At 46.4% G+C, this 24,598-nt stretch overlaps 10 protein-coding genes across 10 annotated transcripts; 7 read left to right on the top strand and 3 right to left on the bottom strand.

The window, feature by feature from the left end:
• Positions 1-281: 281 nt before the first annotated feature.
• On the top strand, positions 282-2,064 carry F5147DRAFT_574491 (uncharacterized protein; the record flags this gene model as incomplete). Its single annotated transcript, XM_041431228.1, has 3 exons — positions 282-853; positions 894-955; positions 1,838-2,064. Coding segments are annotated over 3 exons (861 nt in total), but the record flags the coding sequence as incomplete, so codon positions are not given.
• A 1,723-nt stretch (positions 2,065-3,787) lies between these two features.
• On the top strand, positions 3,788-6,435 carry F5147DRAFT_689474 (uncharacterized protein). Its single transcript, XM_041436969.1, is given in 14 exon segments — positions 3,788-3,864; positions 3,934-4,205; positions 4,259-4,312; positions 4,363-4,460; positions 4,519-4,680; positions 4,738-4,761; positions 4,820-4,844; positions 4,956-5,044; positions 5,097-5,168; positions 5,952-6,070; positions 6,094-6,103; positions 6,115-6,143; positions 6,195-6,291; positions 6,315-6,435. The coding sequence occupies 10 exon segments, from the start codon at positions 3,793-3,795 to the stop codon at positions 6,068-6,070; spliced, it is 987 nt and encodes a 328-aa protein (XP_041294234.1). The 5' UTR covers positions 3,788-3,792; the 3' UTR covers positions 6,094-6,103; positions 6,115-6,143; positions 6,195-6,291; positions 6,315-6,435.
• Positions 6,436-6,784: 349 nt separating this feature from the next.
• On the bottom strand, positions 6,785-7,072 carry F5147DRAFT_574503 (uncharacterized protein; the record flags this gene model as incomplete). The annotated part of the gene is made up of 1 exon (XM_041431230.1): positions 6,785-7,072. The coding sequence occupies one exon, from the start codon at positions 7,070-7,072 to the stop codon at positions 6,785-6,787; it is 288 nt and encodes a 95-aa protein (XP_041294233.1).
• Positions 7,073-8,377: 1,305 nt separating this feature from the next.
• F5147DRAFT_689462 (3,4-dihydroxy-2-butanone 4-phosphate synthase) lies at positions 8,378-9,524 on the top strand. Its single transcript, XM_041436968.1, has 3 exons — positions 8,378-8,736; positions 8,784-8,905; positions 8,960-9,524. The coding sequence occupies exons 1-3, from the start codon at positions 8,444-8,446 to the stop codon at positions 9,316-9,318; spliced, it is 774 nt and encodes a 257-aa protein (XP_041294232.1). The 5' UTR covers positions 8,378-8,443; the 3' UTR covers positions 9,319-9,524.
• Positions 9,525-11,164: 1,640 nt separating this feature from the next.
• On the top strand, positions 11,165-13,638 carry F5147DRAFT_131308 (acid protease). The gene is made up of 10 exons (XM_041428191.1): positions 11,165-11,705; positions 11,765-11,791; positions 11,839-11,907; positions 11,957-12,150; positions 12,208-12,370; positions 12,429-12,484; positions 12,535-12,624; positions 12,678-12,851; positions 12,903-13,084; positions 13,136-13,638. The coding sequence occupies exons 1-10, from the start codon at positions 11,470-11,472 to the stop codon at positions 13,370-13,372; spliced, it is 1,428 nt and encodes a 475-aa protein (XP_041294231.1). The 5' UTR covers positions 11,165-11,469; the 3' UTR covers positions 13,373-13,638.
• On the top strand, positions 13,513-15,874 carry F5147DRAFT_796681 (aspartic peptidase domain-containing protein). The gene is made up of 10 exons (XM_041443173.1): positions 13,513-14,130; positions 14,183-14,209; positions 14,268-14,336; positions 14,391-14,584; positions 14,640-14,802; positions 14,852-14,907; positions 14,960-15,046; positions 15,097-15,264; positions 15,324-15,493; positions 15,558-15,874. Exons 1-10 carry the CDS (start codon positions 13,904-13,906, stop codon positions 15,783-15,785), a joined length of 1,389 nt encoding a protein of 462 aa, XP_041294230.1. The 5' UTR covers positions 13,513-13,903; the 3' UTR covers positions 15,786-15,874.
• A 550-nt stretch (positions 15,875-16,424) lies between these two features.
• Positions 16,425-18,800, top strand: F5147DRAFT_772421 (aspartic peptidase domain-containing protein; the record flags this gene model as incomplete). The annotated part of the gene is made up of 12 exons (XM_041441344.1): positions 16,425-16,454; positions 16,514-16,718; positions 16,777-17,158; positions 17,211-17,237; positions 17,291-17,359; positions 17,413-17,606; positions 17,662-17,824; positions 17,874-17,929; positions 17,982-18,068; positions 18,117-18,284; positions 18,337-18,506; positions 18,573-18,800. 12 exons carry the CDS (start codon positions 16,425-16,427, stop codon positions 18,798-18,800), a joined length of 1,779 nt encoding a protein of 592 aa, XP_041294229.1.
• An 11-nt stretch (positions 18,801-18,811) lies between these two features.
• Positions 18,812-19,395, top strand: F5147DRAFT_131258 (uncharacterized protein). The gene has a single exon (XM_041428190.1). It carries the CDS (start codon positions 19,050-19,052, stop codon positions 19,362-19,364), a length of 315 nt encoding a protein of 104 aa, XP_041294228.1. The 5' UTR covers positions 18,812-19,049; the 3' UTR covers positions 19,365-19,395.
• A 2,300-nt stretch (positions 19,396-21,695) lies between these two features.
• Positions 21,696-23,638, bottom strand: F5147DRAFT_131205 (uncharacterized protein). Its single transcript, XM_041428189.1, has 3 exons — positions 23,142-23,638; positions 22,800-23,080; positions 21,696-22,751 (listed from the first exon to the last, which is right to left on the bottom strand). The coding sequence occupies exons 1-3, from the start codon at positions 23,585-23,587 to the stop codon at positions 21,961-21,963; spliced, it is 1,518 nt and encodes a 505-aa protein (XP_041294227.1). The 5' UTR covers positions 23,588-23,638; the 3' UTR covers positions 21,696-21,960.
• Positions 23,639-23,641: 3 nt separating this feature from the next.
• F5147DRAFT_689422 (uncharacterized protein) lies at positions 23,642-24,598 on the bottom strand. The gene is made up of 3 exons (XM_041436967.1): positions 24,341-24,598; positions 23,871-24,280; positions 23,642-23,811 (listed from the first exon to the last, which is right to left on the bottom strand). The coding sequence occupies exons 1-2, from the start codon at positions 24,519-24,521 to the stop codon at positions 24,057-24,059; spliced, it is 405 nt and encodes a 134-aa protein (XP_041294226.1). The 5' UTR covers positions 24,522-24,598; the 3' UTR covers positions 23,642-23,811; positions 23,871-24,056.

The raw sequence follows: 24,598 nt of genomic DNA, 5'->3' as shown, positions 1-24,598 counted from the left end.
TCCCATCAAGGTACGTGGGTAGACACCCAAAAAACTGTATAATGTATAATGTATAATGTTTGAAGGTTCAATATACATTATGAGATATGGTTTGTACCAAGTAGGACTACCACTAAGTTGCGGAGTTGATGCATAACGACATTGTGAGTATGAATTTGATGGTCACTCTAGTCCCAATGGCACGCAGCCCTACTAAGACATGCCAGTCGCATCCCAAACCTGCCCCATACAAGTGAAAACCAAAGACACATCGCCAGAAAGACACACCTGCAACATCTGCGAAGCTTCCTGACACTGGCAGATGCAAGAATCTTACCTTCCATGACTGGCTGATGGTGTTTGCATACATCAACACACATCCAGACTTACCCCAGGATCGTGTGGTTCAGCATTCCAAGACACATGAAGGGGGGCCACTTGAATTTACTCAGGCAACCTTATCACGAAAATTAAAGGACTGCACGCACCTTGAGCAACACATCGAGTCATACCCTGCTGCTCTCTCAAGCAAACAGCCATGCATTGTTACCCACCTGGATGTCAAAGAAGCACTTGTAGAATGGATTGCAAGCATGGAGCAGAAGGGTCAGAGTTACACCAGGGCAATGCTCTTGGAGAAGCGACAGAAGCTGGAAGAGAAATTTGGTGTTCTGGAGGCCGTGTGGCTAATTAATGATGGGTGGATAGCTCCGTTCTGCAAAGCATACACCATCAAAGAATACCAGTGTCATGGTGAGGCTGGGTCAGTGGATATAGAAGCAGTGAAACATGAATGGTTGTGGGTGGGACGTATTCTGTCAACTTTCCCAGTGCGAGACCGTTGGAACTTTGATGAATCAAGTCTGTTTGCAATGTAAGTCACTTATGAGTGTTCAGTTCGAAGAGAAATTTAGGTTGACTCTTAGGTTTGCTACAAATGCAGATGGAAGTGAGAAGCTCCCACTTTTCTTCATTGGTTATTCCAGAAAGCCTCGATGCTTTGGTGGCAAGACACCACAGAGTGCTGGGTTCTACTACTGAAACAATAAGAAAGCATGGATGATGAGTGAATTGTTCAATGAGTAAGCAAGATCTCATTTGCAGGGATAAAAATTTACACAACAAAATTCAAGATGGATTAAGGCACTCGATATCAAGATGGGGATCCAACAACGTTACATCTGCCTTCTCATTGATAATTTCTCTGGGCACAAAATCACATACCAACCGAAGCACATTCAGCTTGAATTTTTTGAGCCAAATCTGACCTTGTTTGTTCAACCTCTTGATGCTGGAGTCATTCATTGCTTCAAGGCTCACTACCGTCAAGCATTCTGTCTATGTGCTATTGAACAGGAAACTGTGATATCTATAAAATAAACCTTCAAGAAGCCATGGTCATGGCACAAGAGGCATGGGATGCTGTAGAGCCATCCACCATTCAGCACTGCTGGAATCATGCAGCAATCCAAGCCAACTCTCTCGCACCTTCATCTCACCCTACTCATGCAGACCCAGGTGCATAGGCAATCATCCACCAGTTCATCAATAGTGATGCCATGACCTTACCTCAGGCCGAAACCTGCCTGCATCAGTAAAAGATCACATGACTTAAGTTGCCTTAAACAGACTTAACTCACACTTAAGTGTCTTGTGGTAAGTCAGTTTACTTGGCCAAAATTTCAACTTGAACATATTCACAAAAAATTGTCGAGGTATATTAATATACATGTTTTATCATATTTGATACCAAAAAAATATGAGATATGTTCAGTGAATGATGTGATAGAGAGCAAACAAGTTTTGAGCTAAGTTAGCTAAGTTGATTAAGTAACATGATGTTTTACTGATGTGAAAGAACATTTTGGTGATCGTTATGTTGAAGAGGACTGGACAGGTGCCCTCAAAGCTGTCATGGACATGGAGGGAGACAACATCAAAGCAGCTGAGGCTGTCAAGAAACTTGCATCAGCTGCATGTCGACAAACTGGACTTGTTGTCAAAATTCAACCTCTCACAAAGGCACCTCAGCTCGAAACTCTCAAACATGAATTGATGGAGACTGTAGAGGAGCTTACAACATGAAGACAGATCATTGGCACACCAATGATGGTTGATGAGATTCTCGATCCTCAAGAAGAGAAGAGTGTTGGGGAAGTAGCTGCCTATGAAGATGATGATGCAATTGTTGCAGAAATTTGGCGCTGGCAAGCAATTAGGAGTGGGGAGCTGGTTAAAGTGGAATCAGATGATGATGGTGACGACAACGATCAATCCAAGATCTGTGTTGCAGAACTAATTCTGCTCTGTGAAAAGCTTGAGATGGCATGTATTGCATGAGCTGGTGCTGGTTCATCACTTGACCTTCTTCACAAGCTTCATGTATTCCAAGCGACACTACAGCACGAGGATTTGCAGAATTCAAAGCAAGCTACATTAGACAGATTCTGGAATCCCAGGTAGTGACACAATTTCGATGTACTCGCCAAATACTTTTGTTACATTGACTCGGATACCCCCAATCACTGTGGAAACGAGAAAATAACTCTACCCTAACTCGATCGACTTTCCAGGTCTAACCCGACGTAGAAAGTACAATGTACTATTTCCAGACTCAAATTCAACCTGACAAATTTTTTAACTTTATAGACCTGTGAGATCTATTAAATGGACCCAAACTGTACATCAGGTTAGAGAAAACACGTCTAATCAGACCAAATACCAACACCCATTTTAGTACCTATAACTCTAGCCAAACTCACCCTCTTGAAAGACCGATTGTACACAACCCGACGTTCGAGTTAGACCCAAACCTACCTAAACCCAACCCTGGAGTTTATATGAGGTGAGTCCCTTCCTTTTTTTCGTCAAGTCCTTTTGACCAGAACCATCATGGGTCATGTCCAGCCTTTATCGCCTCTTCCAGCCACCTTTAGTTGTTAAACGGTTGCGTGTTTCTCAGCAACGATGAGCTTCCTGGCTCAAGTCCCCGAATCAACTTCTTGGATATGTTCTAGAGGACCGGTTGAGGTGCATACATCGTCGATGAACACTGAAAGACAGAGGGCGCTGATCACCGACAAACCTAGGCACTTTGATGCCTGTACTGGCTATCAAGGCTGCAAGTCAAGTAGTAGTCATTTCTCATGGGTCAGTATCCTAATCTCAGTTTCCATTGATAGTGCTAATATTCATGGTGCATATAGTGAGGTGGTCCCGCGTTGTATGGCTGAGGATGATGGTTTTATCGACTCACTGGACTGATAGCACCACTGGGACATCGTTGGGTTCCCTGGTTGGCTGGGAGCATAGGTGTTGGTTGGTGGGGGACAAGTGCTCGCTCATCATTTTGCACGCGGACGAGCAGAATTCAGCGAGGAAAACGTTTTACTAGAAGCAGTTCTCATCAATGTCTACCTAGAGTATAATCAGACCTGTTTTTGTCTAAATCCTGACAGAAAACAGATGTAAGGATCCTAGAATTCCAATTTGATTCCGCATCAGATTAGGCACCAAAGCAATAAACCAGGCCCTTCAAAACATGTAAATCATGATTCATGTTATGCTCTGGAATGAGCGTCTCTTGCAATCTAATTCTGACATGACATATTTGCTTTGCAGGTTCGAGTTATTATCTGCGTAAAGTTGCTAACTCCACACTATCTCGGTCCAGCTATTTTGTCGTTTCCACAGTGAATATTGGTTGACCCCCGCTCTGTGGGAATTGTTTGATAGCATATATATCTCATACTGTATAGCAAATAGGCCATTTCTGTCGCTATACAGTATGAGATAGTGTACTGTATTCCCATCATGAGGTTCATCTTCTGGCTGAGGTACATGGTCAAGACAGCTGCATTTCATTTGTACAGGGGTCTCTTCTCTGTCTTCCTGCAACTGATCCGATATTGCCAATCTATCATGAATGGGAGGGAGGAAGATTTTTGAAAACAGCCTGGCTGTTTAGCCTTGAGCTCTCAGCCAGGGACTGACCAACCTGACCCCCAGCCGGCGCCTCCTGTGAGCCTCGCAGTGCCATTGCTCAAGGCACCTCTACAGAGTCTATCCAGCCAGGGGTTCCAGCCTCAAATGGATATCCAGAATCTTCAGGTGCCAACTCCTGGCATCTCCGAATTGGATATCACCATGCCAGGCCAGACATTTGATATCACTCTTATTCCCATTACACCACTCGAGGTCAACCGATACGGGAGGAATGTACTAGTGTACGCAAATTGTATCTCAAGCGAGTTGGCCAAGTCCTGATCCATGCTTGCAGTAAAGACGAGTACGAGGCTTTCTTGGTCGAGAAAGGTCCTTTGGATTGTTCAGAGTAAGCGTGCCGGCGAGAGAATCAGCGAAAAGATTGAAATGGACTCGCAGGGAGCTTGCTCCGGTCGCAGGATGGGAGCCGCTCACACAACCAGAAGGGGCTATGATCTTCTATCAGCCATATAAAGTACATCTAACCCCTGCTATGAGTACATGGATTTACTCAAATTACACACCAGAGAGTTTTCACTGATGTTGATGTTTGAGATCCTCACATTAGAGTCAAAATTGACAAAGCTGTTGAGAAGGTGTATCATGAAGCGCGCAATGCAAGCATCCCCTTGGATCCATTTGTCGGGCTAGGGTTAGAGCTCATTGTCAAGGATGGCAAAGAAATGTGGGGGTACTACTTTGTTGACCATGCAAAATGTGTCATTTTCTGGTTCAAAGACCACAGATCCGATTCTCTCATGAGCAGCATCTGAGGGGTAGAGCGAAAAAGTCATATCAGTAAGTTCTTTCCGTGTAACTCTTTCCATCTAAGCTCCTGTAATTGTATTGTTCCCAGAGTATGCACTAGAATCACAATACTGGTTTTTATAATCTCAAGTACATATATTCCCTCACTTGACCAAAGTCAATGGACTCACTTTGCAACAGCTCTTTTGTATTTCGCATGATTTACACAACTATGGCATTGGCAGGAGACACATTGAGCTATTTCCAAACAGACGCTTCCTTCCAGAAGACATTGTTGTGGAACTCAAAGAACTCGTCATGTATACTCAGGCAGGTGAGCAAAGACTAATAAGTGTCTCATGCCCTACAGGATTGACTGGCGATAGACAGTATTACTTCTCCAACATCCATAGTACATTTTACTCCGGACGAGATCACAAGTATTTTCAGCCTCATCTGTTACGCACTCAAATAGATCTGTTATGCGGAGCCCTAAGAGGGGCATCATCCGCTAACGGTCGTTGACGTAACCGGAAGGGTCCAGTATGGCGAGTGAGACTGGCGACGTTGAGTTGGCAGTGATCACAGATGCGTGTGTCACGCGACTTCTAAGACGGATGTCTGCGAAGTCACCAGGCTCAAAGTAAGGACAGTCTAGTTCGAACGATGAGTGTCGATCGAGGTAGACTTAGCTGCGAGGAGCAACTAAGAAAAGATACTAGAGACTGAAGCCTAGAGGCGTTCAGAGAGAAGTATGTTCCAGGGAAGATTGAGTAGATTCAAGTTAGAGAATCTAGTACAGGATGACCAACTACTTATACTAAGTGGAGAGAGTTAAGGGCAAGGCTACCGCATAGTAGGTAAGGGTAAAGGGGAAACGAGAATGGTATAGGTGCGTTGGCAACAGAGCCGGATTAGTGGTGGATGGTTGAATGTGGAATGAGACCGAGAAACGTTGGAACGATCCAATGGTAAGAATACAATGTGCGAGAATCCACAGTCAGAAGGGAACAGGAAAGGAAAGCCACATTGGTGGCATGAGTCAGACCGAGTCATAGGTGCGGGACCACATTGGTGGTCGAGTCAGAGGAGGAACGTGTGTGCATGTGCATAGAGGTGGGCGATGCAAGGGATGGGAATGGTCCCAAGGATCCAGTCAATGGAAAGTCGGTAAAGGAGGACGAGCCAGTAGATGGTGAGGGTGAGGATGAAGGGAAAATGATAGGGGGGCCACATGACAGATGTTACTTGTAACATCATTGATCTTCTTGCAAGTGAGTTGATCCCTGTTTGTGGGATCGTCATTGATCATCTTTTCAGCCAACAAGAACTGCAAGCATTCCATGTGGATCACCGGTAAGTCTAATCATGGATGGACGGTTGTTTGTTTCTGATATGTTTACTGATCTCAGCTCGAATCATGAAACATCTCTGTGAGCTTTGGCCAGTAGTCCGCTATCCACATTTCCTGATTAATTTGCTAGGCGAAACTAAGTTTGTGAATTTCTGTGGACAACCAGGCGCCCGATTTGACATAGAGAAATCATTGTATGGAAAATCTAATGCCCCCAAAAACAAGCTTTCTCATGCCATTAATGCCATGATTGGGAGATGGCAAGAGAGCAAGGCCTTCCACAAAGTATGGGTCAATGGAAGGATCGTTCATGTGCAGTGGGAGCAGTACATTGACAAGCTGAATAGCGACTGGAATGGATATGCAATATTTGTGAGTTGTTCTACTTCATATTGTTCTCATGGTTAATGACTATCTCAGTCTACTGTGATGGTTGCTGTTGATATCAGCTTTCTCACAGTCCCATCCATCCAGAACCAAGATGAAGTGATCATACTACTTTACACCTCTACCTTCTCTGCCATGTGCTCGTTGCTCATTACGCTATTGTTGGTTACACAAGTTAATAAGCAATTACGAGGCTCCAATACGTCCACGGTATGCTCATCTTTCCATTCATTTATCCTAAGGTAGAAGGCAGCATATTTCGACCAACCTCATGTGATGTGACTGACGTGTGATGCTGTGAGGATAAGTGTCCTGCCAAACAGCACAGTCTACTCAGAGGATTTGGATAAGTATGATACACAACTGGACTCGTAGTTGTGATATAATGAATTGTAGCTCAGTGATATTGCTCTCTAACTCCCGCATTATGGACTTGGGAAGAACACAATGTCCCCGATATTTTTTGATTGCCCATGCAGCCTGCTTTCCATCAAGTCCCTTCTTGTAAGCATCAACAAATCTACCAGACCTGATGAAAAAGCTAAGACCCAAATTAATCACATTGCTGAGATCAGAAATATCAAAAAACTCACCGCCACATGGATGATTGTGGGACTGCATTCAACGAATTGAGGACATTTCATTGCTGTGGAGATGTTTGCACGGTGCCATGATGCCCTTTGTGAGCTGAGCTGTCACATTTGTTGGAGTCATAAGTAGTTTTGACTTCCAAATCTCTACTATTGTACACAGAACAGACTGTAATTAACTATTAACTCTCTCATTTCTGCAAGTAATTCAATTCTACGACCGCGAAAATTGTCGTTTTTCATTTATCTAGCGAATGGTGGAACAGATTTCTGAGAAATGGTGTTTCTGAATTGTTAATAGATTTATAGCTTAATGTCACCCTTTTGTCACGATTATCACGTGAGGTTCATCGAAATTTGCCATCCTCTACCTTATATTCTTTATGCCCACAGGTTTCTTACCTAAACAGAATGGCGGCGGGTTCTGTGCTTGACTTGGAAAGTTTTCCATTTATGCTCAGTCTGCCGTCCGGATTTCTGTTGCTTGGGTACTAGGTTCCCTGTCACGTTTCATGTCAGCGGCTTATTGTTCGACAGAATAACGTTCTTCATTGCAGCACTGCTGTCTGCGATTATCGGCACTGCTACCTTTCCTGCCAACTTGAACATCATTATATATTCAGTATTGATAGCCATGGGCATTCTAGTATCTTGGCTTCTACACTCTAGAAGTGTTACTTCTGTTGGGCTCGTGCCGTGGTACTTGCTTCGCATGTGGTACTGGAACACGAGCCGATTCATTGTTTACTTGTGGAACAGGATCATACAACGAGTGTTGCCTACGGTCACTACCCCCTTAGAAGTCTAATTTGTCTTCTGTTGCGCGCGAGCTTTATCATTATAGCGTCATTTTGGTTGATTTATGCCATACCATTTTCCTTTTGAAAATTATACACAGGATACAAATATCAATGTTAGATGTCAACGTTTCAACGTTCAACTTCGGGTTTACTGCTAGACACGGACACACCGGCCGGCGGTTTCGGGGGTTTCCCTCAGGCAAGATTTTGATTGAAGAATTTTATCACTGGAATAATGGCAAATTAGGCTATGCGGCAAATACAAATTTAGGCTGGATCCGGCTTTACATCGGCTTCATTAGTAGCATCGTATTTGTGATGTGAGTTCTTAACTGCATCTCCATATCTCATCATTAACATTTGATTTCTAAGGCTTTTCGCCGAGCTTACTAATTTTCTTCTTGCTCACCATGAGCGCTGCAGCGAACTAGTACTACGCTTACAAACGAACCGATCGCGACGGCTTCAAGTTGTGCACGTCCACGTCACTGTTGCAGATGTCAAATCGCGGGAAGTAAAATACCACACCGAGGTGAATATTCCCTCTTATTACCCGATCACACAGTCAGTGAACAGAGCATTTCGCAGGTTTCTTCACTACAATGCCTGCTACCACGGTTCAAGACTCTGTGCCAGAGCATCACAGACTTACCAAAACGAATGGAGCTAGCAATGGCTCCATTAGTCCTACTTGGATTCCTACTCAAGTAGGAGACGTGGCGCTGAGAACCACTGAATTCTCCTTTGATACAGTAGAGGACGCGCTTAACGCATTCGCGCGTGGTGAAGCTATTGTTGTTATGGATGACGAGCGAAGAGAGAACGAGGGTGATTTAATTATTTCTGCGAGTCATTGTTCCGTGGAGGCCATGGCATGGATGATCAAGCATACCAGGTACGAGTCCTTTGCACCCATGCATTCCGTCTTCATGTCTATTTTAGCGGATATATCTGCATCTCTCTTCCCGAGGAGCGTCTTAATGAGCTCGAAATTCCCATGATGGTTCCCGAAAACCAGGAGCGGCACAAAACTGCGTACACCGTAACCGTAGACTACAAGCATGGTCTGTTTTTCTTTCTCTGAAGTCCATGCCACGATTAAACGAGCACGCTTATAGGCACAACAACAGGCATTTCCGCCCATGATAGATCTCTCACCGTGCGGAAGTTAGTCGATCCCACTTCGACTGCATCCGATTTTAGCCGCCCAGGACATATGGTACCTTTGCGAGCACAGAACGGCGGCGTTCTGGAACGCAGAGGTCATACAGAAACTGGTGTCGATTTGTGTGCCCTCACCGATCAACCTCTAGGAGGAGTGCTATGCGAGCTCGTGAATGACGATGCGTTGGGCAGTATGGCGCGACGTGATGATTGCCGATCATTTGCCAATCGATGGGGCCTGAAAATGATCAGCGTGGATATGCTGGCACAGTACAGAAAAGCGATGGAGAGCAGGAGTACTGTGACATCATGACAGACGAAAGGATACACGGGGATATGTACCGGCTAGCGTATACTTAGAGAGCATTGTACACCGGTGTAAATCACCCAGACTTTAGACATCCCCTCGGGGATTCCGTGGAAAAACTTAGGGAACCTATTCAAGGTCCTGAGACCGCCGTCTCAAAGATGAGAACATTCCATCTTTGAAGATTGTACCGGCGGTTGTAACAGTCTTTATTTGATCCCTGAAACCCCCGAAAGCTTGTACACAACATTCCACGACCTACGCAATACCATACGTATGGTTCTGCTGATTCCTGCCAGGTATCCGACCGACGTTTCCCAGAGTCACACTAATCGCCATTCAGAATTTGGGAGAAGCTGAAGCCTGGGTTCTGACTCGCAATATGCCATGCGTGCGCAATTTTGCTTCTCAACACAGGTGAATTTTGTTCTGAGGGCTTGATTGCTGGTTCAGTTCCAAGGTTATATCGGGATGCATGAATGGCCAGATCGAAGCATCATCGACGAACAGGCGTGATGCAGCTGCGCAGATACACTGCCGTGGTCTGTACATTTGTTGTGTTTCCGTAAACTACAACACTCGACAAACAGATGGTGTGACCTTTTCAAGTACTTGCACCCGAATCGCCACGGAGATGTATTTCACATACGTGTGAAACACATTCGCAGCGTCTAATTGTCGTGGCCTTGCGTAGAGTTGTACCAATGTCGAATATGTAAAGGGCGTGTGCACTATGCATATAGGAATGTTCCAATGGAGTATGCGAGTCGTAGAAGCGGCGCGAGGGTATGACCAGGCTTGAATGTCGGATGAGCTGCGGCATGCCGCGAGGGCATGTAAGTAAGTGACAAAGGTATTGGGAACTCGATAGATTTCAGCGCGGGAGAATAGAGTGAAAGATCGGCTAGTGCAAAATAGCACATAGAACTGGATACGAACGAATTATACGAGAATGAGAGTTACAAGCATTGGTATCGACTATTGCATTGTGCCGGAAGAGAAGATGAAGAAGTGTGAGTTTGATGTGCGACAAAGTGGGAGGGCTAGGAGAAGACGAGATGATGAAGTGTAGGCAACGATATAGTGAGCACGCAGGCGATGCAAATCATGAGTGAGGTAGAAGGGGGAATACAGGACTGGAAGTAATGATGCGTTTAGCGTTTAAGTGATCGATGGTGTTTTCCACACCTGAGCGAATTAACGATGCAGATACGATAAGAGTTATGAGACTGTAAAATTGTCAATCCCCACTAGCATAATTATGCAGCAAGCCAACAAGCGATCCTGCCAGGACCTGCCACTGTCGTGACAGCAGATGCGACGGATCGCACCCTATCCATTGTCATTTGAGCCGTCACAAGGGAATATAACGAGCGCTGACGTGGGAGCTGTGGAGAGACAAGCACACCGCCAAGAAGGGCGACTTCAACATGAAACTGTCGAGTTAAAGCAACAAGGGTCAATCCAACAAGGCTTACATACAAACCAAAGACGTCAACGCGGGCTTATCAGAAAAAGGAAATAATTTCAGGCACTGATCGTGCCTGACAAAGCCTAACGCTCCCCGACAAATCCATGTTGACAAAAACACACATATATTTAGGAATCCGACACACATGACTGTAGTTGACAAAACAGTCAACTAGTGTGGGCAAAGGATGCTTGTGAGTTTATCAATTATTGTAACTTACCACTAGTACTACTGACTCGGTACTGTACTACATACGCCTGTGCCTGCCACTACTGCGGCTGCAAGTTTGACGCGTGACGGATCAATATTTTAAACTCCGAGAAATGGTATGACAAGGTCTTTGTGTCGCGCCTGGGATTTTAGCAGTTGCATTCTGAACTTCTTTCACTAACTCCAAATTTTGACAAGGCATTTGCATCGCACATTCACCACGTCGGTGTCCATTGACAGCCTAGCCTCAATACGCATATCCACTTCATGGACCTCAACTACTAGCACAACCTCGCTACTCGTGAGAGCTGCTCTCCGATACCATGTGTGCAACCGTTCTTCACAGTCCCACAGAGTGTCCGTGCTCTTAAATATGCGATTCTGGCCATTCCCACCTTGCTCCTCCTCTCCATGCCCAGTGTTATTTGTATTGTAATCCGAACTTTCTCCTAATACACCATTCCTCAGCTCCTCTCATGACGCTTCTGTCATTGGCCATCAGTTCTATTATTTTGCTGGCTATCATATCGGATGTGGTTGGAGCTCCTCAAGGGTATACGTCATCTGCTCGACAGTTTATATCTTTGACACGGAAGACGCAGCCTTCACGGAACATCTCAGAGTGGGCGGAGTATGCCAAGAACCTGCGGGATGCCACAATTACGAAGTACTCTTCACAACTTAGTCAAAAGCGGGGAACGGGCGAGAATTTGTATGCTGAACTATCTGATCCGAGTACACTGAAGTGCGACACTAATATTTAATGAAAAGGATGGTCAACCAGGGGATTGACACAAAGTATGTCGTGTATTCCACCTCTGTCTAAGTGTGCTCAATTCCTGTAGCTTCTACGGATCCCTGGCTGTTGGTACACCGCCTTACCCATTTGCCGTAATTTTAGATACCGGATCCTCGTGCGTCGTCGACTCATACGGACACGGATTTATCTAACATTCTTCCCAGAGATATGTGGGTTTCATCGTCGGCATGCCAATCTACATGTGCAGGAACGGGTAATTTTGACCCGGCAAAATCCTCTACGTTTAAAAATATGAGTAAGAGCTTCAGTGTGACCTACGAGAAAGGTTACGCAGCAGGCACTGTCGGGCAAGATGTTGTCCAAATGGCAGGTTTCACGATCTCTGATCAAACATTCGGTGAATTTAACTATCTGTCGTCATACGACTTGATTGTTTAATACTGACGGGTAATAGGGGTAGTGACAACTACTACAGCGAACTTCTTGCAAAATCCTGTCACCGGTATATTTGGTCTCGCGTGGCAGTCGCTCGCAGCCTCTGGTGCTATGCCGTTTTGGCAAGCACTTGCAAGTAATGGCCAATGGAATCAACCCTTAATGGCTTTCCAGTTGACTCGGTAATCATATCCCTGTTATGTCCATTTGCTCCAGGGGCACTTACGGTGAACGATCTAGCTTTTTAAATGACAGCCGAGCTGGCGAACTAGAACCTGGTGGATCTTTTACAATGGGTACGAGAGTAACTCATATCATTCCTGGCGTGTCTCACCTTCGTTTTCAGGATATACAAACGAGAGTTTATACACTGGGACGATCGACTACCAGGATATTCCCAATGGACAAGCTTCGTACTGGCTTCAACAAATTACTTGTGAGCTTCACCGTAATCTTACTTTTGTTTGTGTCGTTCAAGCACCTTGAAAGCGATGACTGTGCAAGGAGAATCTATATCTTTGCCAAGTGGCAGTGCGTCTTATGCTGCAATTGATACCGGTACGACACTCGTGGCAGGGCCTGCGGCTAGCATCGCAGCCATTTACGCTCAGATCCCTGGATCTCAGCCTGGGACGGGTAGCTGGGAGGGATTCTACAGTTACCGTAAGTACGACATATCTTTCTGGAATCAGGGCACCGAAACTTCATGAAAAGCCTGTAACACTGCTGTTGTGGTGGAGATCTCGTTTGGAGGGCCCAATTGGTCGATCAGCCCCGGTGATTTCGCATTCACATCCATAGGGCCCACCTCGGATGAATGCTATGGTGCATTTTACGCAATACCCACATCTGGTGCCAGTGGGACCCCTTCCTGGATTTTAGGCGACACGTTCCTGGTATGCTTTCTTAGCGCAAATACACTTCTGATGATTAATGCCACGAGACAGAAAAACGTTTATTCAGTTTTCCGGTACGATCCCCCGTCTGTCGGATTCGCGGCATTGTCAGAAATTGCACTTGAAATGAATGGCTTGGCTGGAGGAATACCTTCCGCTACTCTCGGTGCTAACTCAGCAATGTTTACGTTGGAGCCAAGCGCGGCACCCCCAACACGCACCTCTAGCGCAGTTGCAATCGTCATCTCCGCTTTCTTCGCCACCTTGTTTTCATTTGTACAAGCATAATGCTGCGGTTGTGGACATACTGCTGCATTTACAGCACCTACCACCTAGGCACAGCCCGACATACAGGGGTGGCTGTGCTCAGATCGTCATCTGAAACTGATAACCTGTTGGGCATCGCTAGATGTTGTAATTGTAGGGGGCGCATCGCTACAAGAGCACATGATTTACTGTAGCTGTTCGTCAGACAGGCTCGTGTGTTACCACGTTCCTCGAAACTATTATATCACACATTTCCGGTTAGCCAGTTCCTAGTTAGTGCTAATAGCTTTACCAAGGGCCATTTTGAGGCTGTTTTTCACACACCCTTTGTAAGATGTTCACATTAAAGGTACCGACCGTTGGCGATGTTGGCTGCGGCTAGCTGCGGACAGCCTGCAATGCGCAGTGCTGAGTGTATCATGAACATGTATTTCAGGACAATTGGTTGGCATCCCATACATTCGTTATTCCCCATTCTCCGCTGGCTTGTGGTCCCTCGCCTTGGACATTCTCCGGTAACTTGGCAATCAAAACTCAAACCTGAGTCTTGACATGATACCATTAATTTTTCTTGCATCCCTCCTTGCGCTGCCTGCGGATACGTTTGGAGCACCCACAAATGTGGTTCCGGTTTCAGGTCAATCCATCTCCCTTCTAAGGAGGAATCCGTCTCCTCGAGATGCCACCCAACGGGGCGCTTTGGCGAAGAGGCAGAGGGACAATTTGATAGCCAAGTATGGCGGCGCGACAACACTGAAAAGAAGCACTGGTTATAATTCGTGCGTAGTATTGTAGCAGGAAATATATTTACTGAGTGCAACTTTTCTTCAGGATTGTAAATCAGGACTATGATTCTAGGTAGGTGTTGGATATATTCACAGGTGTGCATAGGTCCCTGATTGAAGTATCCGTATAGCTATTATGGGTCACTGGCTATTGGTACGCCTGCGGTGTCCTTTGATGTCATATTAGACACGGGCTCTTCGTAAGTTCCAGTGCAGTTCACGTGTCGACATAATTTAGTAATGCATTTTCGTAGTGATCTCTGGGTCGCCAGTTCTTCTTGTGGTACTTCATGCGGGTCGGTTGCTACATACAACCCATCATCTTCATCAACTTTCCAAAACCTCTCTACGCCATTTGATATAACTTACGGCTCGGGTGCTGCAGAGGGCTATGTTGCACAGGACACAGTGCAAATGGCAGGATTCTCCGTTGCCAGTCAAGGATTTGGTCAGAATCTCCTCTTACTGACAGGCCCGCTGGCGTTTACTTACATGCACTACAGCTGTTGTGGATGTAGTGTCAACCAGTTTGCTAACATCACCGGTCTCTGGCTTGCTTGGTCTGGCGTGGCAACCACTAGCAAGTTCAGGTCAGATGCCCTTGTGGCAAACTTTGGCCTCCAGTGGTTCTTGGGACTCGGCTCTCTTTGCTGTTCAGCTCACTCGGTGACAACATTTGCTCTCTAAAACGAAGTGTATTGCTAACATGGAACAGGTATACAAATGATTCCAGCGCCCAGACACTTGAGCCTGGAGGAGTCCTTAATATGGGTACGAGACATTCCACACCGTGAGACATCTACTCAAACAAAACTGCTCTTAGGTTACACAAACAGTAGTTTGTACACCGGCTCAATTGATTACATCGATATTCCCGGAACTGACACATATTGGTATCTACCACTGACTTGTAAGCGGTTTACCAACTCACAATAAGTCTCTTCATTTATTCCAATCCAGCGATAACTGTGCAAGGAACCAGCATAACTATTGATTCAGGAACAACTGTTGCTATTGACACTGGCACGACCAATATAGGCGGTCCAGCCAGCTCGATTGAAGCAATCTATGCACAGATTTCCGGCTCACAACCAGCCACGGGTCAATGGCAAGGATATTATAGCTTCCGTAAGCAAACCTTTTGAGCATCGCGAGTTCAAGTGGCTCAACGCTCAATCCTCAATCAGCATGCTCGACGACTGTAAATGTAGAGGTATCGTTTGGGGGCACGACGTGGTCGATAAGCTCAGCAGATATTGCGTTCGCCCAACTCAGTTCAACAGAATGCATTGGCGCATTTTTTGAAACAACTACTGGTACTGGGACTCCCTCTTGGATCTTCGGCGATGCATTCCTGGTATGTGGCAATGATAAAGGGCCCGCGTTCTGCAATACTGAGCAGTTTTTTCATATTCTATTAGAAAAATGTGTACTCTGTCTTCCGCTACAATCCCCCTTCGATTGGCTTTGCCAGTCTCTCAAGTGTCGCCATCGCTGAAAATGGTGCTGGAGGTGCCGTCCCTTCCGCAACCATTGGTACGGTATCTGCAGCGGTCACAAACACAAGCGATGCCCCACGTGGACATGCACTCAGTGCATCATTGTCTGCTCTACTCTTCCTAGCTTTCTCAGCAGTGCTCCTCCTTTAATTTCGATGTCATCTGCAATCACCTCTCTAATGAAGGACTCATCTGTATGGGACTAATAGACACTCACTTATTTGGATCACGCTCACTTGTAATTAATGTATATGATGTGATGGAGGGCATGTACTTGTTACTGGTCGGTTCTTTATGAGTTATAAGCGGTGACGAACGGCAACTACACTAATCTATACAAGCAATCTGTTTACCTTGGGACATGTACCTTGACAATGAAAGAGGTTTTGTGACGGTTGCAAAGAGGTTTAACCGCGAAAGGCTAGCATCAGCACTGCAAACTGTGAGGCTCTGTGACTCGCTGTCGCAAGACCCCAAGTTTGTGACCTCTGTGACTTTACTGATGTATTGTGGGCATGGTATAAAGTTTAAACAGAAACAATGAATGGTAGCCGAGCGTCAGTGTAAAGGCAATTGCAAGGGCGTTGCAATCCATTGAAACTCCGCGAGAAATCTTATCGCATCATTTCAATCGGCATATCAACGGCATGTCAATAGCAGCCCGATCTCGCAAACTTCCGACATTTCCGTCTGTTCACCAGTGTCTAGCGCATGCGCCCAGCACACGCCAACATTTGCTAGCGTGGCTAAGGCGAATGCAGACGACACTTTGGCGAAAGAGAAAGGAAGATGCCGGGAGTCATTGAGGAGACGAACAAGGTGCGCTGCCCACTCTCAACCTGCCTAATCCTCTGCAACTGACTGCCACATGACACCAGCCTACTGAGCCGCGGCCTGTTGGGATCAAGCCCCCGACTTGGGCCTGGCTTGGGCTCACGGCTCAGGCTATAATTTTTCTAAGCCTGGGCCGCTCCAAGCGGAGCCTCAGCCACAGCTTTGAGCCCAAGCCGGGCCGGAACATCACTAGGACTCTTGAAGTTGGCATGGTAGGGAATCCTACCATGAACACATTGGTTTACTGCGGTTGGCGATGTCAGACGCTTCACGCTGCGGCTAGCTGCGGACAACTTGAAATGTGCAGTGCTCGGTGCAGCACCAATATGTATTTCAAGGCAATTGGCTGGCCGGCATCCTATTATATATTCGCCAGTATTCCTCATTCTCCACTGGCTTGTGGTCTCTCGCATTGGATCTTCTCTGGTGACTGAACGATCAAACTCAGGCCCAGGTCTTGACATGATACCACTAATTTCTCTTGCATTCCTCTTCGCGCTGCCTGCGGATACGTTTGGAGCACCTACAAACGTGGCTCCAGTTTCTGGTCAGGCCATCTCCCTTCTAAGAAGGAATCAATCGCCTCGAGATGTCACCCAATGGGGCGCTTTGGCGAAGAGGCAGAGGGACAATTTGATAGCAAAGTATGGCGACGCGACAACACGGAAAAGAAGCACCGGTTATAATCTGTGCGTAGTATTATAGCGGGAAATGCGTTTACTGAGTGCCGCTTTTCTTCAGGATTGTCGATCAGCAGTATGATTCTAGGTAGGCGCTAGATGTATCTTTCAGTGTGCATGACTCCCTGATTCACTCAACAGCTATTACGGTTCATTGGCTATTGGTACGCCTGCGGTGTCTTTTGATGTCAAATTAGATACAGGCTCTTCGTAGGTTCCAGTTCAATTAACGCTCGACATAACTTAGCAATGCATTATCCCAGTGATCTCTGGCTTGCTAGTTCTTCTTGTGGCACTTCATGCGGGTCGGTTTCTACATACAACCCATCATCCTCATCAACTTTCCAGAACCTCTCTACGCCATTCACTATACTGTACGATTCGGGTTCTGCAGATGGCTATGTTGCACAGGACACGGTACAGATGGCGGGATTCTCCGTTGCCAGTCAAGGTTTTGGTCAGAATTTCCTCTCATTGAAAGGCCCGCTGGCATTTACTTACGCGCATTACAGCGGTTGTGGACGCAGTGTCACAAGCTTTACTGGCATCACCGGTCTCTGGCTTTCTTGGCCTGGCATGGCAATCCCTATCAAGTTCAGGTCAAATGCCCTTGTGGCAGATTTTGGCCTCCAGTAATGCTTGGGACTCAGCTCTGTTTGCTGTTCAGCTCACTCGGTGACAACATTTGCTCTCTGGAACGAAGTGTATTACTAACACGGAACAGGTATAAAAATGATTCCACCGCCCAGGTACTTGAGCCCGGAGGAGTCCTTAATATGGGTGCGAGACGTTTCAGACCGTGAGGCATCTGCTAAAACAAAACTGCTCTTAGGTTACACAAACAGTAGCTTGTATACTGGTTCAATTGATTACATCGATATTCCCGGAACTCCCTCATACTGGTATATACCATTAATTTGTAAGCCATTTACCAACTCAAAAAATTTGCTCCTTAATTCTACTCTAGCAATGACCGTGCAAGGCAACTCCATATCTATTGATTCAGGGACAACTGCTGTTATCGACACTGGCACGACCAATATAGGCGGTCCGGCCAGCTCGGTTCAAGCAATCTATGCACAGATTCCCGGCTCACAACCAGCTACGGGTGAATGGGAAGGATATTATAGCTTCCGTAAGCAAACCTTTTGAGCATCGCGAGTTCAAGTGGCTCAACGCTCGATCAGCATGCTCGACGACTGTAAACGTAGAGCTGTCGTTCGGTGGGGCCACGTGGTCGATAAGCCCAGTGGACTTTGCCTTCACACAAACCAGTTCAACAGTATGCATTGGCGCATTCTTTGAAACAACTACTAGTACTGGGTTCCCCTCTTGGATTATTGGCGATACTTTCCTGGTATGTGGCAATGATGACCAGTCCTCGAGTTTTGCAATACTGAACTGTTCTTCCATATTTTATTAGAAAAATGTATATTCTGTCTTCCGCTACAATCCCCCTTCGGTTGGCTTCGCCAATCTCTCAAGTATCGCAATCGCTGAAAATGGTGCTGCAGGTACCGTTCCTTCCGCAACTTTTGGTGCAATATCTGCAGCAGTTACCAACACAAGCGATGCCCCACGTGGACATGCACTGAGCGCATCATTGTCTACTCTACTCTTCCTAGCTTTCTCAGTAGTTCTCCTCCTTTAATTTTGATGCTATCTGCATTCGCCTTCCTAACGAAGGACTCATCTGTATAGGACGACCAGACGCTTACTCATTTGGACCACGCTGACTTCTAATTAATGTAGCCATATGTGATGCAGGATATGTAGTTCTTACTGGCCAGTTCTTTATGAGCTGTAAGTGGTAACCTCGTGGACGGCAACTACACTAATCTTTACAAGTAATTCGTTCATATTTAGACATTTACCTTGAATTACAATAATAAATATCTGTATGCTGCATTTACTGTTGTCATTTTCTCATCTTCTCTCCCAAATAGTGGCCGACATCGTATTTTCGACAGTGCGGAGGTCGAGAACGAGGAGCACGTCCCTTAAAGGTCCAGAGATAATAGCAAAATATCAAACTGGCCCGGATGCGCACACTGGTGAGTCGCATATAGTGGAGGGTAAGGGTTGCTTGAGGTCAGAGAAAGACAGATTCACTCACCACCAATGTTGTCCGTCACTAGCGCTGGCCGATGATAGTCTCAGTAAGCATTTTCCCCGTTACGGTTTTTACAAGCAATATACGAGTGACAGACAGTGAGAAATAAAATGTGTTCTAATTGAGGTCGGCCACTTTATTTTATTCCTGAAGCACAGCAGTGTGCACTGAGATTAGAATATGCTGAGGTGGCACATCGAGCAATGCAGCTCAGTCCAACCGCAGATATTCCCCACCGAAAATACATATCCGTGAGTACCGGATCTTTCACTAGATTGTCTAAGTGAAATCCATGGATTTTGGCTGGTTGTATTCTCTACAGATGTCATCTGTCCTACTTCGCAATTTCTGTCTATGGTCTAGTGCAAAGGTTGCGAGAGCAAGGCTGAGAAGTTCGCCATCATTGTCTTCTGCTGCAGCTAGTTGTGCACTGGCAAGGAATTTAAGCTATTTGGCTGTAGAATGATGGTGCTTTAGGGGCTGGCATCTGAGACGTCGTAAACGCGCCATGAATGCATGACGTATGATGTACTGATGACTCCTGGACCAGTAGCATCCCCGCGCTCGCAAATATTGTTGAAACTCCACAATAATGACGTGCGCTGAACAACATACCTGGAGTCCAATATATTGTTTTATTTTGTTCCCCACAGCAATATACACTCCCTCGCTAAAAAATAAAATGGAATTGAGTGGGGCTACTGACAGACTGTGACGGTGCTAGTGAGCAGTGGAGTGCGGGTGGAATAGGTGGGAGTCAGACGAATTGCTTCCGCGGGATCAAACATGTTAGATATGTTAGATTCTGCAACCAATGCCACGTCACTGCATGCACAGCTAAATTGGCTTCATCAGAAGTCAATAATGCAAGGGTAACAGTGGTGGGCACGACCCACAGGTCCCGAAGCCCATCTACCTCGATTCTACACGTAAACTGGACATCCTAGGGGACTGATACGCCTCCGTTTGACTTCCGCGACACCGTGACGGAATGCCACACAATGCACATTGCAGATGGCAATCGGCAATTCGCAACTTCACCTGCTTTCGGTTACATAGCGATGAAGATGTCGCGAAGCTCAAGACCGGGATATTCGTTTACCCATTCTCCTGACAACGAACAACCAATAACTCGATGCCAGCAACCGCATAATAATCTTGAACCGCCTGGTTTCATCTTTCACACGGCCCTGGCGAATGATCCTGTGTTGTTAGATTCTGCATACTTACTCATGAATCATGATGCTGGCGTGAATGCTGAGTTTGAACTTGGAGATTATTTCTTGACAAGCAGCAGATGTGCTTGAGCAACAGAACGACAAACACACCTGCACTTTAGCTTGACGCTAGTTATACACTCGCACCTTTCAACGGTAAGAGTCAACTCACCGACCGTAGATCCAACTTATGACACTGATGGTCTAGATGAACTTCTTGACAACTATTCTTCTGGCATTAACCATTGTCAGTCCTCTCAGTGTGCGAGCGACATCCGACTCGGAGAATATCAAGAAAATATGCAATTGGGCTCCGTGCGGATACTTGTGTGGGGGAGTTACCCAGTTCGCCGAAGGTTGCATCTCGTCAGACGGCACTCCGTCAATACAGCGCTGTTGTGAAAATGTGGTGTAGTGGTATGGTGTAGTGATATGGGAGAAGCATTGTGGTGTAAACGAGGGGTCTGGGGATGTCAGTAATAAAACGCTTTATCAGAACACGTTCTGGGAGCCAAGTAGATCGCGTCCTTCCGCCCAGGGTCTAAAAGAACAGGTTATTCCATGATATAGGTAGTGAGCGAGAATGAATGATATATTGTCAGAATAACGAGAGATTTGGCACTTGAGGTAGGAGAGATTCAACTGACCGGCTATCTCATGGCGCTGGAACTTACATTTCGCGATATTGGTGTTGAGACTCGAAGGTTATCTGAAATTGAAGATATCAAGTTTCAGAGTCACGGTTGGTGCGTCAACCACCTACTCCAATATATTTTTACTCAATTTTAGCTTGCCCTCCTTTTCAGCTTTCCCCGCGGTGAGTTTGGCTCATATGTGTGAATTGTTTGCAAACTCACTTATGCACGAACTTGAATGGTTCAAAGGCCGAAGTGCGTCAAAAAATCTCTTGCAGGTTGACTGCAGAGAGTAGATTTCTATTTTCTCGGTATTGGAGGTGACGACACCCTTACCTGTGTAATATTGTCTAGATATTGGCATCCGCAACTGGAAGCGGTCATAATCTGGAAGCGCAATGCGGAATGGTGCGAGAGAGACACCCAAGCCCCTGGCAGACTGTATCGGAATTGTCTAGTCCAGTGGAGTGCAGGAACTGTGAACTCGTTCCCCACAATCCAAAAAGCCTGCGCAGCGTGCAGCTGAAGGTACACGGTAGCGGTAAGGCGACATATTAACTTGCTTGGATCACTCCAATGGCGGCTAAGGAGGAATTGGGAAGCCTGATCTATCTATTAATATGAAGTTACTTGTAAGTCAGTTACCGGAGCCGGGAGCGGCCAAAAATTCCTATACGTAAATGAGAAGCAGGTGATTGCAATCCAGTTGTAAGGCATATGTAGTCACTGACACTATAAAGGTTGATGCACAAGGTATAGTATATATCATACAGGACGATGGAAACAGATACTCACTATACAAATTTGTCACAATACGAAGTGTCTTGATTGTTCGTTGGTATACCTTCAGTCATCAAATTCATCCACGCCGAACCCGCTCAAGTCCATTGCCATCACGGCCTCCGTCTCATCAAAATCCATCGCATCCGTGGGTGGCAGCTCTATAGCGTTAGCCTGGCGTGCATCCTCATCCAAGAACCCCAAGCACGTCTCTATGCACCCTCTCCATCGCAGCGGAACTGCTCCGCCCACGTTTACACCAGCAATGCGACGCTCCCATGTGAATCGTTCCGCAGCGTGCCTCACGAAGAATCGGCCCTTGTGCTCCGGGTTTGCACACCCGCCCGAGCCCTGCGACGGCCTCCTGCCATGCTTTCGAGGGATACCATTGGACTTGAAAACACCGGGCACGTTCTCCGTCAACACCTCGCGTACATTTTCTGGTACGTTCCAAACGCTGGAAAGAGGGACCCCATAATATTCGCTGAGCACAGTCCGAGAGTTTTCGCCTTTCAGTGAACAAAGCAACTTCCGATAACAGATCTCAGTCAGTGGAGGTACGCCCGGAAGAAACGTCGTCAAGGGAGATACTGTGATCGCTCTCGATGAATTCATCGAGATCTCCCCGTATTGTGGGGATATGCGGGTCATGGGCCGCCGCTGAGACAGGATGTCGCGAGAGGCGAAAGGGACGCAAAGTTCGGCTAAAAAGGGATTTGGGTTGAGTTGTAACTTCAAGAGTTTCATATCTCGCATCTCCGATGGGATGTATGACAAGCGGTTCTGCGAGATATTTAACTCCTTCAAGTTGATTAAACGACATATCTCCGGGGGGATATATGTTAACTGATTCCCGCCTATAACTTGGTAAATATAATAGAAATGAGAGACACGAAAAAACGCACGCAGACTCAATACAGTCAGATTTTCTAACTTGAAAAGCTCAGGAGGAAGATCGCGGATGCTGTTTCCAAAGAGGTAGAGTTGCAGCATATGACGCTCCTTGCCCGAGTCTATGATGGACTTTGTCCGTTCAAATGAACGCACTCGGGACTCGAAAACTGGCTCGGTTTTGATGCGTGACATACTCCGTCCGGAGAATAGACTTTGCTCGGATAATTCTGTCGTGTTGAAAAAACCTGCGAGATCTGCGACCGACGCGGGAATTGTCTTCAATGATAGATTACTGTAGGGTGAGATAAAACGCGTCAGAAGAGTCAGGTCGACGAAGCTGGGAAATACGGCACCTCAGGTCTATGTGCCCATTACCTGTATCGAAGGGTTTACGCAGCGCGTCGTCCCATAATCGCTCATCGCGATCAATGTAATGCGATGTGCTCGAGTCTAGAGAAAAGAGACTTGACGTTTCGTCGTGCAAGTAATCTTTTTCTCCCAGCGAGCGAGAATAGACTGAGTTGCGAGACAATGATTTCGGAATAAATGCGGGAGGCGTACTCGGAGGAGTATCTGCCTTCTTTTCCCGCTGTGGAGGGCGTTTGTTGGCTTTTGTTGAGGCCGCGAATGGGTGAGAGAAACCTAGGCGCGTTTGTGGTGGAGAGTCTAAGATATACGTCTCATGCTGAGGACTCGAGGGCGGAGATGAGTCTAAGGGTGCTAACAACGGCGACGACGACGGGGATGAATCTCGAGATGACGATGAGCTCAACTCAAAGTCCATGTCATAGTCTATCATTTTCAGGTTCACTTAATGCGGGGAAATAGATGGTCGTGTGCAGGTTGTGTGTCACCCTACTGTCAGCTTTGTTGATTGTGTCTGCCTTTTATAGGCACGCGTTTCAGGGCTGCAATAAAGTTGAATAAACAGACTACCAAATAGTGTACTGCTTAAGATATCCCACGCAGTGACATCCAACATTTCTTGGAGAGACGGCACGAGCCTCACGAGGCATGTTTATTCTATGCGCGACTGTTACAAAGACACACAACTTGGCTGTAGCAACAAAAGACAGTCTCACCTACTAGGCATGGTAGCAATCCAAATATTCAAGGTCATCATGACCGTAACATCCTCAGGCCTGCCAGTGCACATCCAGCGTATATCAACTACTTGCAAAGAGTCCACAGTCAATCTTGATCAATGATAAGCCTGCAAAAAAAGGCCGCCGCGATCCAGCCATTTCTTGAACTTCTTCGTCTCTCCATCAGGCCGCCGCTAGCGCCGATTCAGCGCTAGACTGACCGTGGCCCTGGGGTACAAGGGGAAGAACTGTAACTTCAGCATGGCTGAATGTCCTGACTCCAGTCCTCAAGATTTTCAACCTAGACTTGCAATTTGGGTCGGGACAAGCGACCTCTGCATCCGTGCTCATCCAATCATTCGGATGAGTGACTCGCTGCTTAGCTGCTAGAAGCGGCAAAACAGCACCTGATTCCAGTACGTACGGTGAGCAACGGTAATAAATATCTGACAGAAAAGGATGCTTACTGAGCGAGTAAATGGAGAATGCTTGTCCAGGAGGTAGATGAAGCATTTCTCCTTCGAGGACAAAATGGTCGCCCTCTTTCGCTCCACATAGCATTCGTTCCCCTGGCGGGCATATGACCTCGACACGGAGATCATACAGCTGGAACGTATCAACTGGCGGGGATGACCCAAGGCTACCCATTTGACGGAAGCGTTCAGATCAAAGAAGAGCCAAACGGATGCAATGTAGTGGGGCGCTCGATGCAGATCGGTTTCGTG

The sequence above is a fragment of the Suillus discolor genome (genome assembly GCF_016758755.1).
Source record: "Suillus discolor strain FC423 chromosome Unknown F5147scaffold_20, whole genome shotgun sequence".
Taxonomy (NCBI): Eukaryota; Fungi; Basidiomycota; class Agaricomycetes; order Boletales; family Suillaceae; genus Suillus; species Suillus discolor.
This window is presented reverse-complemented; position numbering and strand designations above follow the sequence as displayed.

What these genes read in the sequence shown, in the direction of transcription:
- F5147DRAFT_689474 (XM_041436969.1), top strand. Translation starts at nt 3,793, where the DNA reads ATGAGGTTCATCTTCTGGCTGAGGTACATGGTCAAGACAGCTGCATTT. An exon ending in TGTACAGGGGTCTCTTCTCT is followed by an intron (nt 3,865 to 3,933) that starts GTCTTCCTGCAA and finishes TTTTGAAAACAG; the next exon opens with CCTGGCTGTTTAGCCTTGAG. An exon ending in ACATCTAACCCCTGCTATGA is followed by an intron (nt 4,461 to 4,518) that starts GTACATGGATTT and finishes TTGATGTTTGAG; the next exon opens with ATCCTCACATTAGAGTCAAA.
- F5147DRAFT_689462 (XM_041436968.1), top strand. Translation starts at nt 8,444, where the DNA reads ATGCCTGCTACCACGGTTCAAGACTCTGTGCCAGAGCATCACAGACTT. An exon ending in TGGATGATCAAGCATACCAG is followed by an intron (nt 8,737 to 8,783) that starts GTACGAGTCCTT and finishes TGTCTATTTTAG; the next exon opens with CGGATATATCTGCATCTCTC. An exon ending in AACCGTAGACTACAAGCATG is followed by an intron (nt 8,906 to 8,959) that starts GTCTGTTTTTCT and finishes GCACGCTTATAG; the next exon opens with GCACAACAACAGGCATTTCC.
- F5147DRAFT_131308 (XM_041428191.1), top strand. Translation starts at nt 11,470, where the DNA reads ATGACGCTTCTGTCATTGGCCATCAGTTCTATTATTTTGCTGGCTATC. An exon ending in AACCAGGGGATTGACACAAA is followed by an intron (nt 11,792 to 11,838) that starts GTATGTCGTGTA and finishes CAATTCCTGTAG; the next exon opens with CTTCTACGGATCCCTGGCTG. An exon ending in ATTTTAGATACCGGATCCTC is followed by an intron (nt 11,908 to 11,956) that starts GTGCGTCGTCGA and finishes CATTCTTCCCAG; the next exon opens with AGATATGTGGGTTTCATCGT.
- F5147DRAFT_796681 (XM_041443173.1), top strand. Translation starts at nt 13,904, where the DNA reads ATGATACCATTAATTTTTCTTGCATCCCTCCTTGCGCTGCCTGCGGAT. An exon ending in CGTTGCCAGTCAAGGATTTG is followed by an intron (nt 14,585 to 14,639) that starts GTCAGAATCTCC and finishes CATGCACTACAG; the next exon opens with CTGTTGTGGATGTAGTGTCA. An exon ending in TGGAGGAGTCCTTAATATGG is followed by an intron (nt 14,908 to 14,959) that starts GTACGAGACATT and finishes AACTGCTCTTAG; the next exon opens with GTTACACAAACAGTAGTTTG.
- F5147DRAFT_131258 (XM_041428190.1), top strand. Translation starts at nt 19,050, where the DNA reads ATGCTGCATTTACTGTTGTCATTTTCTCATCTTCTCTCCCAAATAGTG.
- F5147DRAFT_131205 (XM_041428189.1), bottom strand. Translation starts at nt 23,587, where the DNA reads ATGATAGACTATGACATGGACTTTGAGTTGAGCTCATCGTCATCTCGA. An exon ending in AATGGGCACATAGACCTGAG is followed by an intron (nt 23,081 to 23,141) that starts GTGCCGTATTTC and finishes CTCACCCTACAG; the next exon opens with TAATCTATCATTGAAGACAA. An exon ending in TCTGACTGTATTGAGTCTGC is followed by an intron (nt 22,752 to 22,799) that starts GTGCGTTTTTTC and finishes ACCAAGTTATAG; the next exon opens with GCGGGAATCAGTTAACATAT.
- F5147DRAFT_689422 (XM_041436967.1), bottom strand. Translation starts at nt 24,521, where the DNA reads ATGGGTAGCCTTGGGTCATCCCCGCCAGTTGATACGTTCCAGCTGTAT. An exon ending in ATTCTCCATTTACTCGCTCA is followed by an intron (nt 24,281 to 24,340) that starts GTAAGCATCCTT and finishes TACTGGAATCAG; the next exon opens with GTGCTGTTTTGCCGCTTCTA.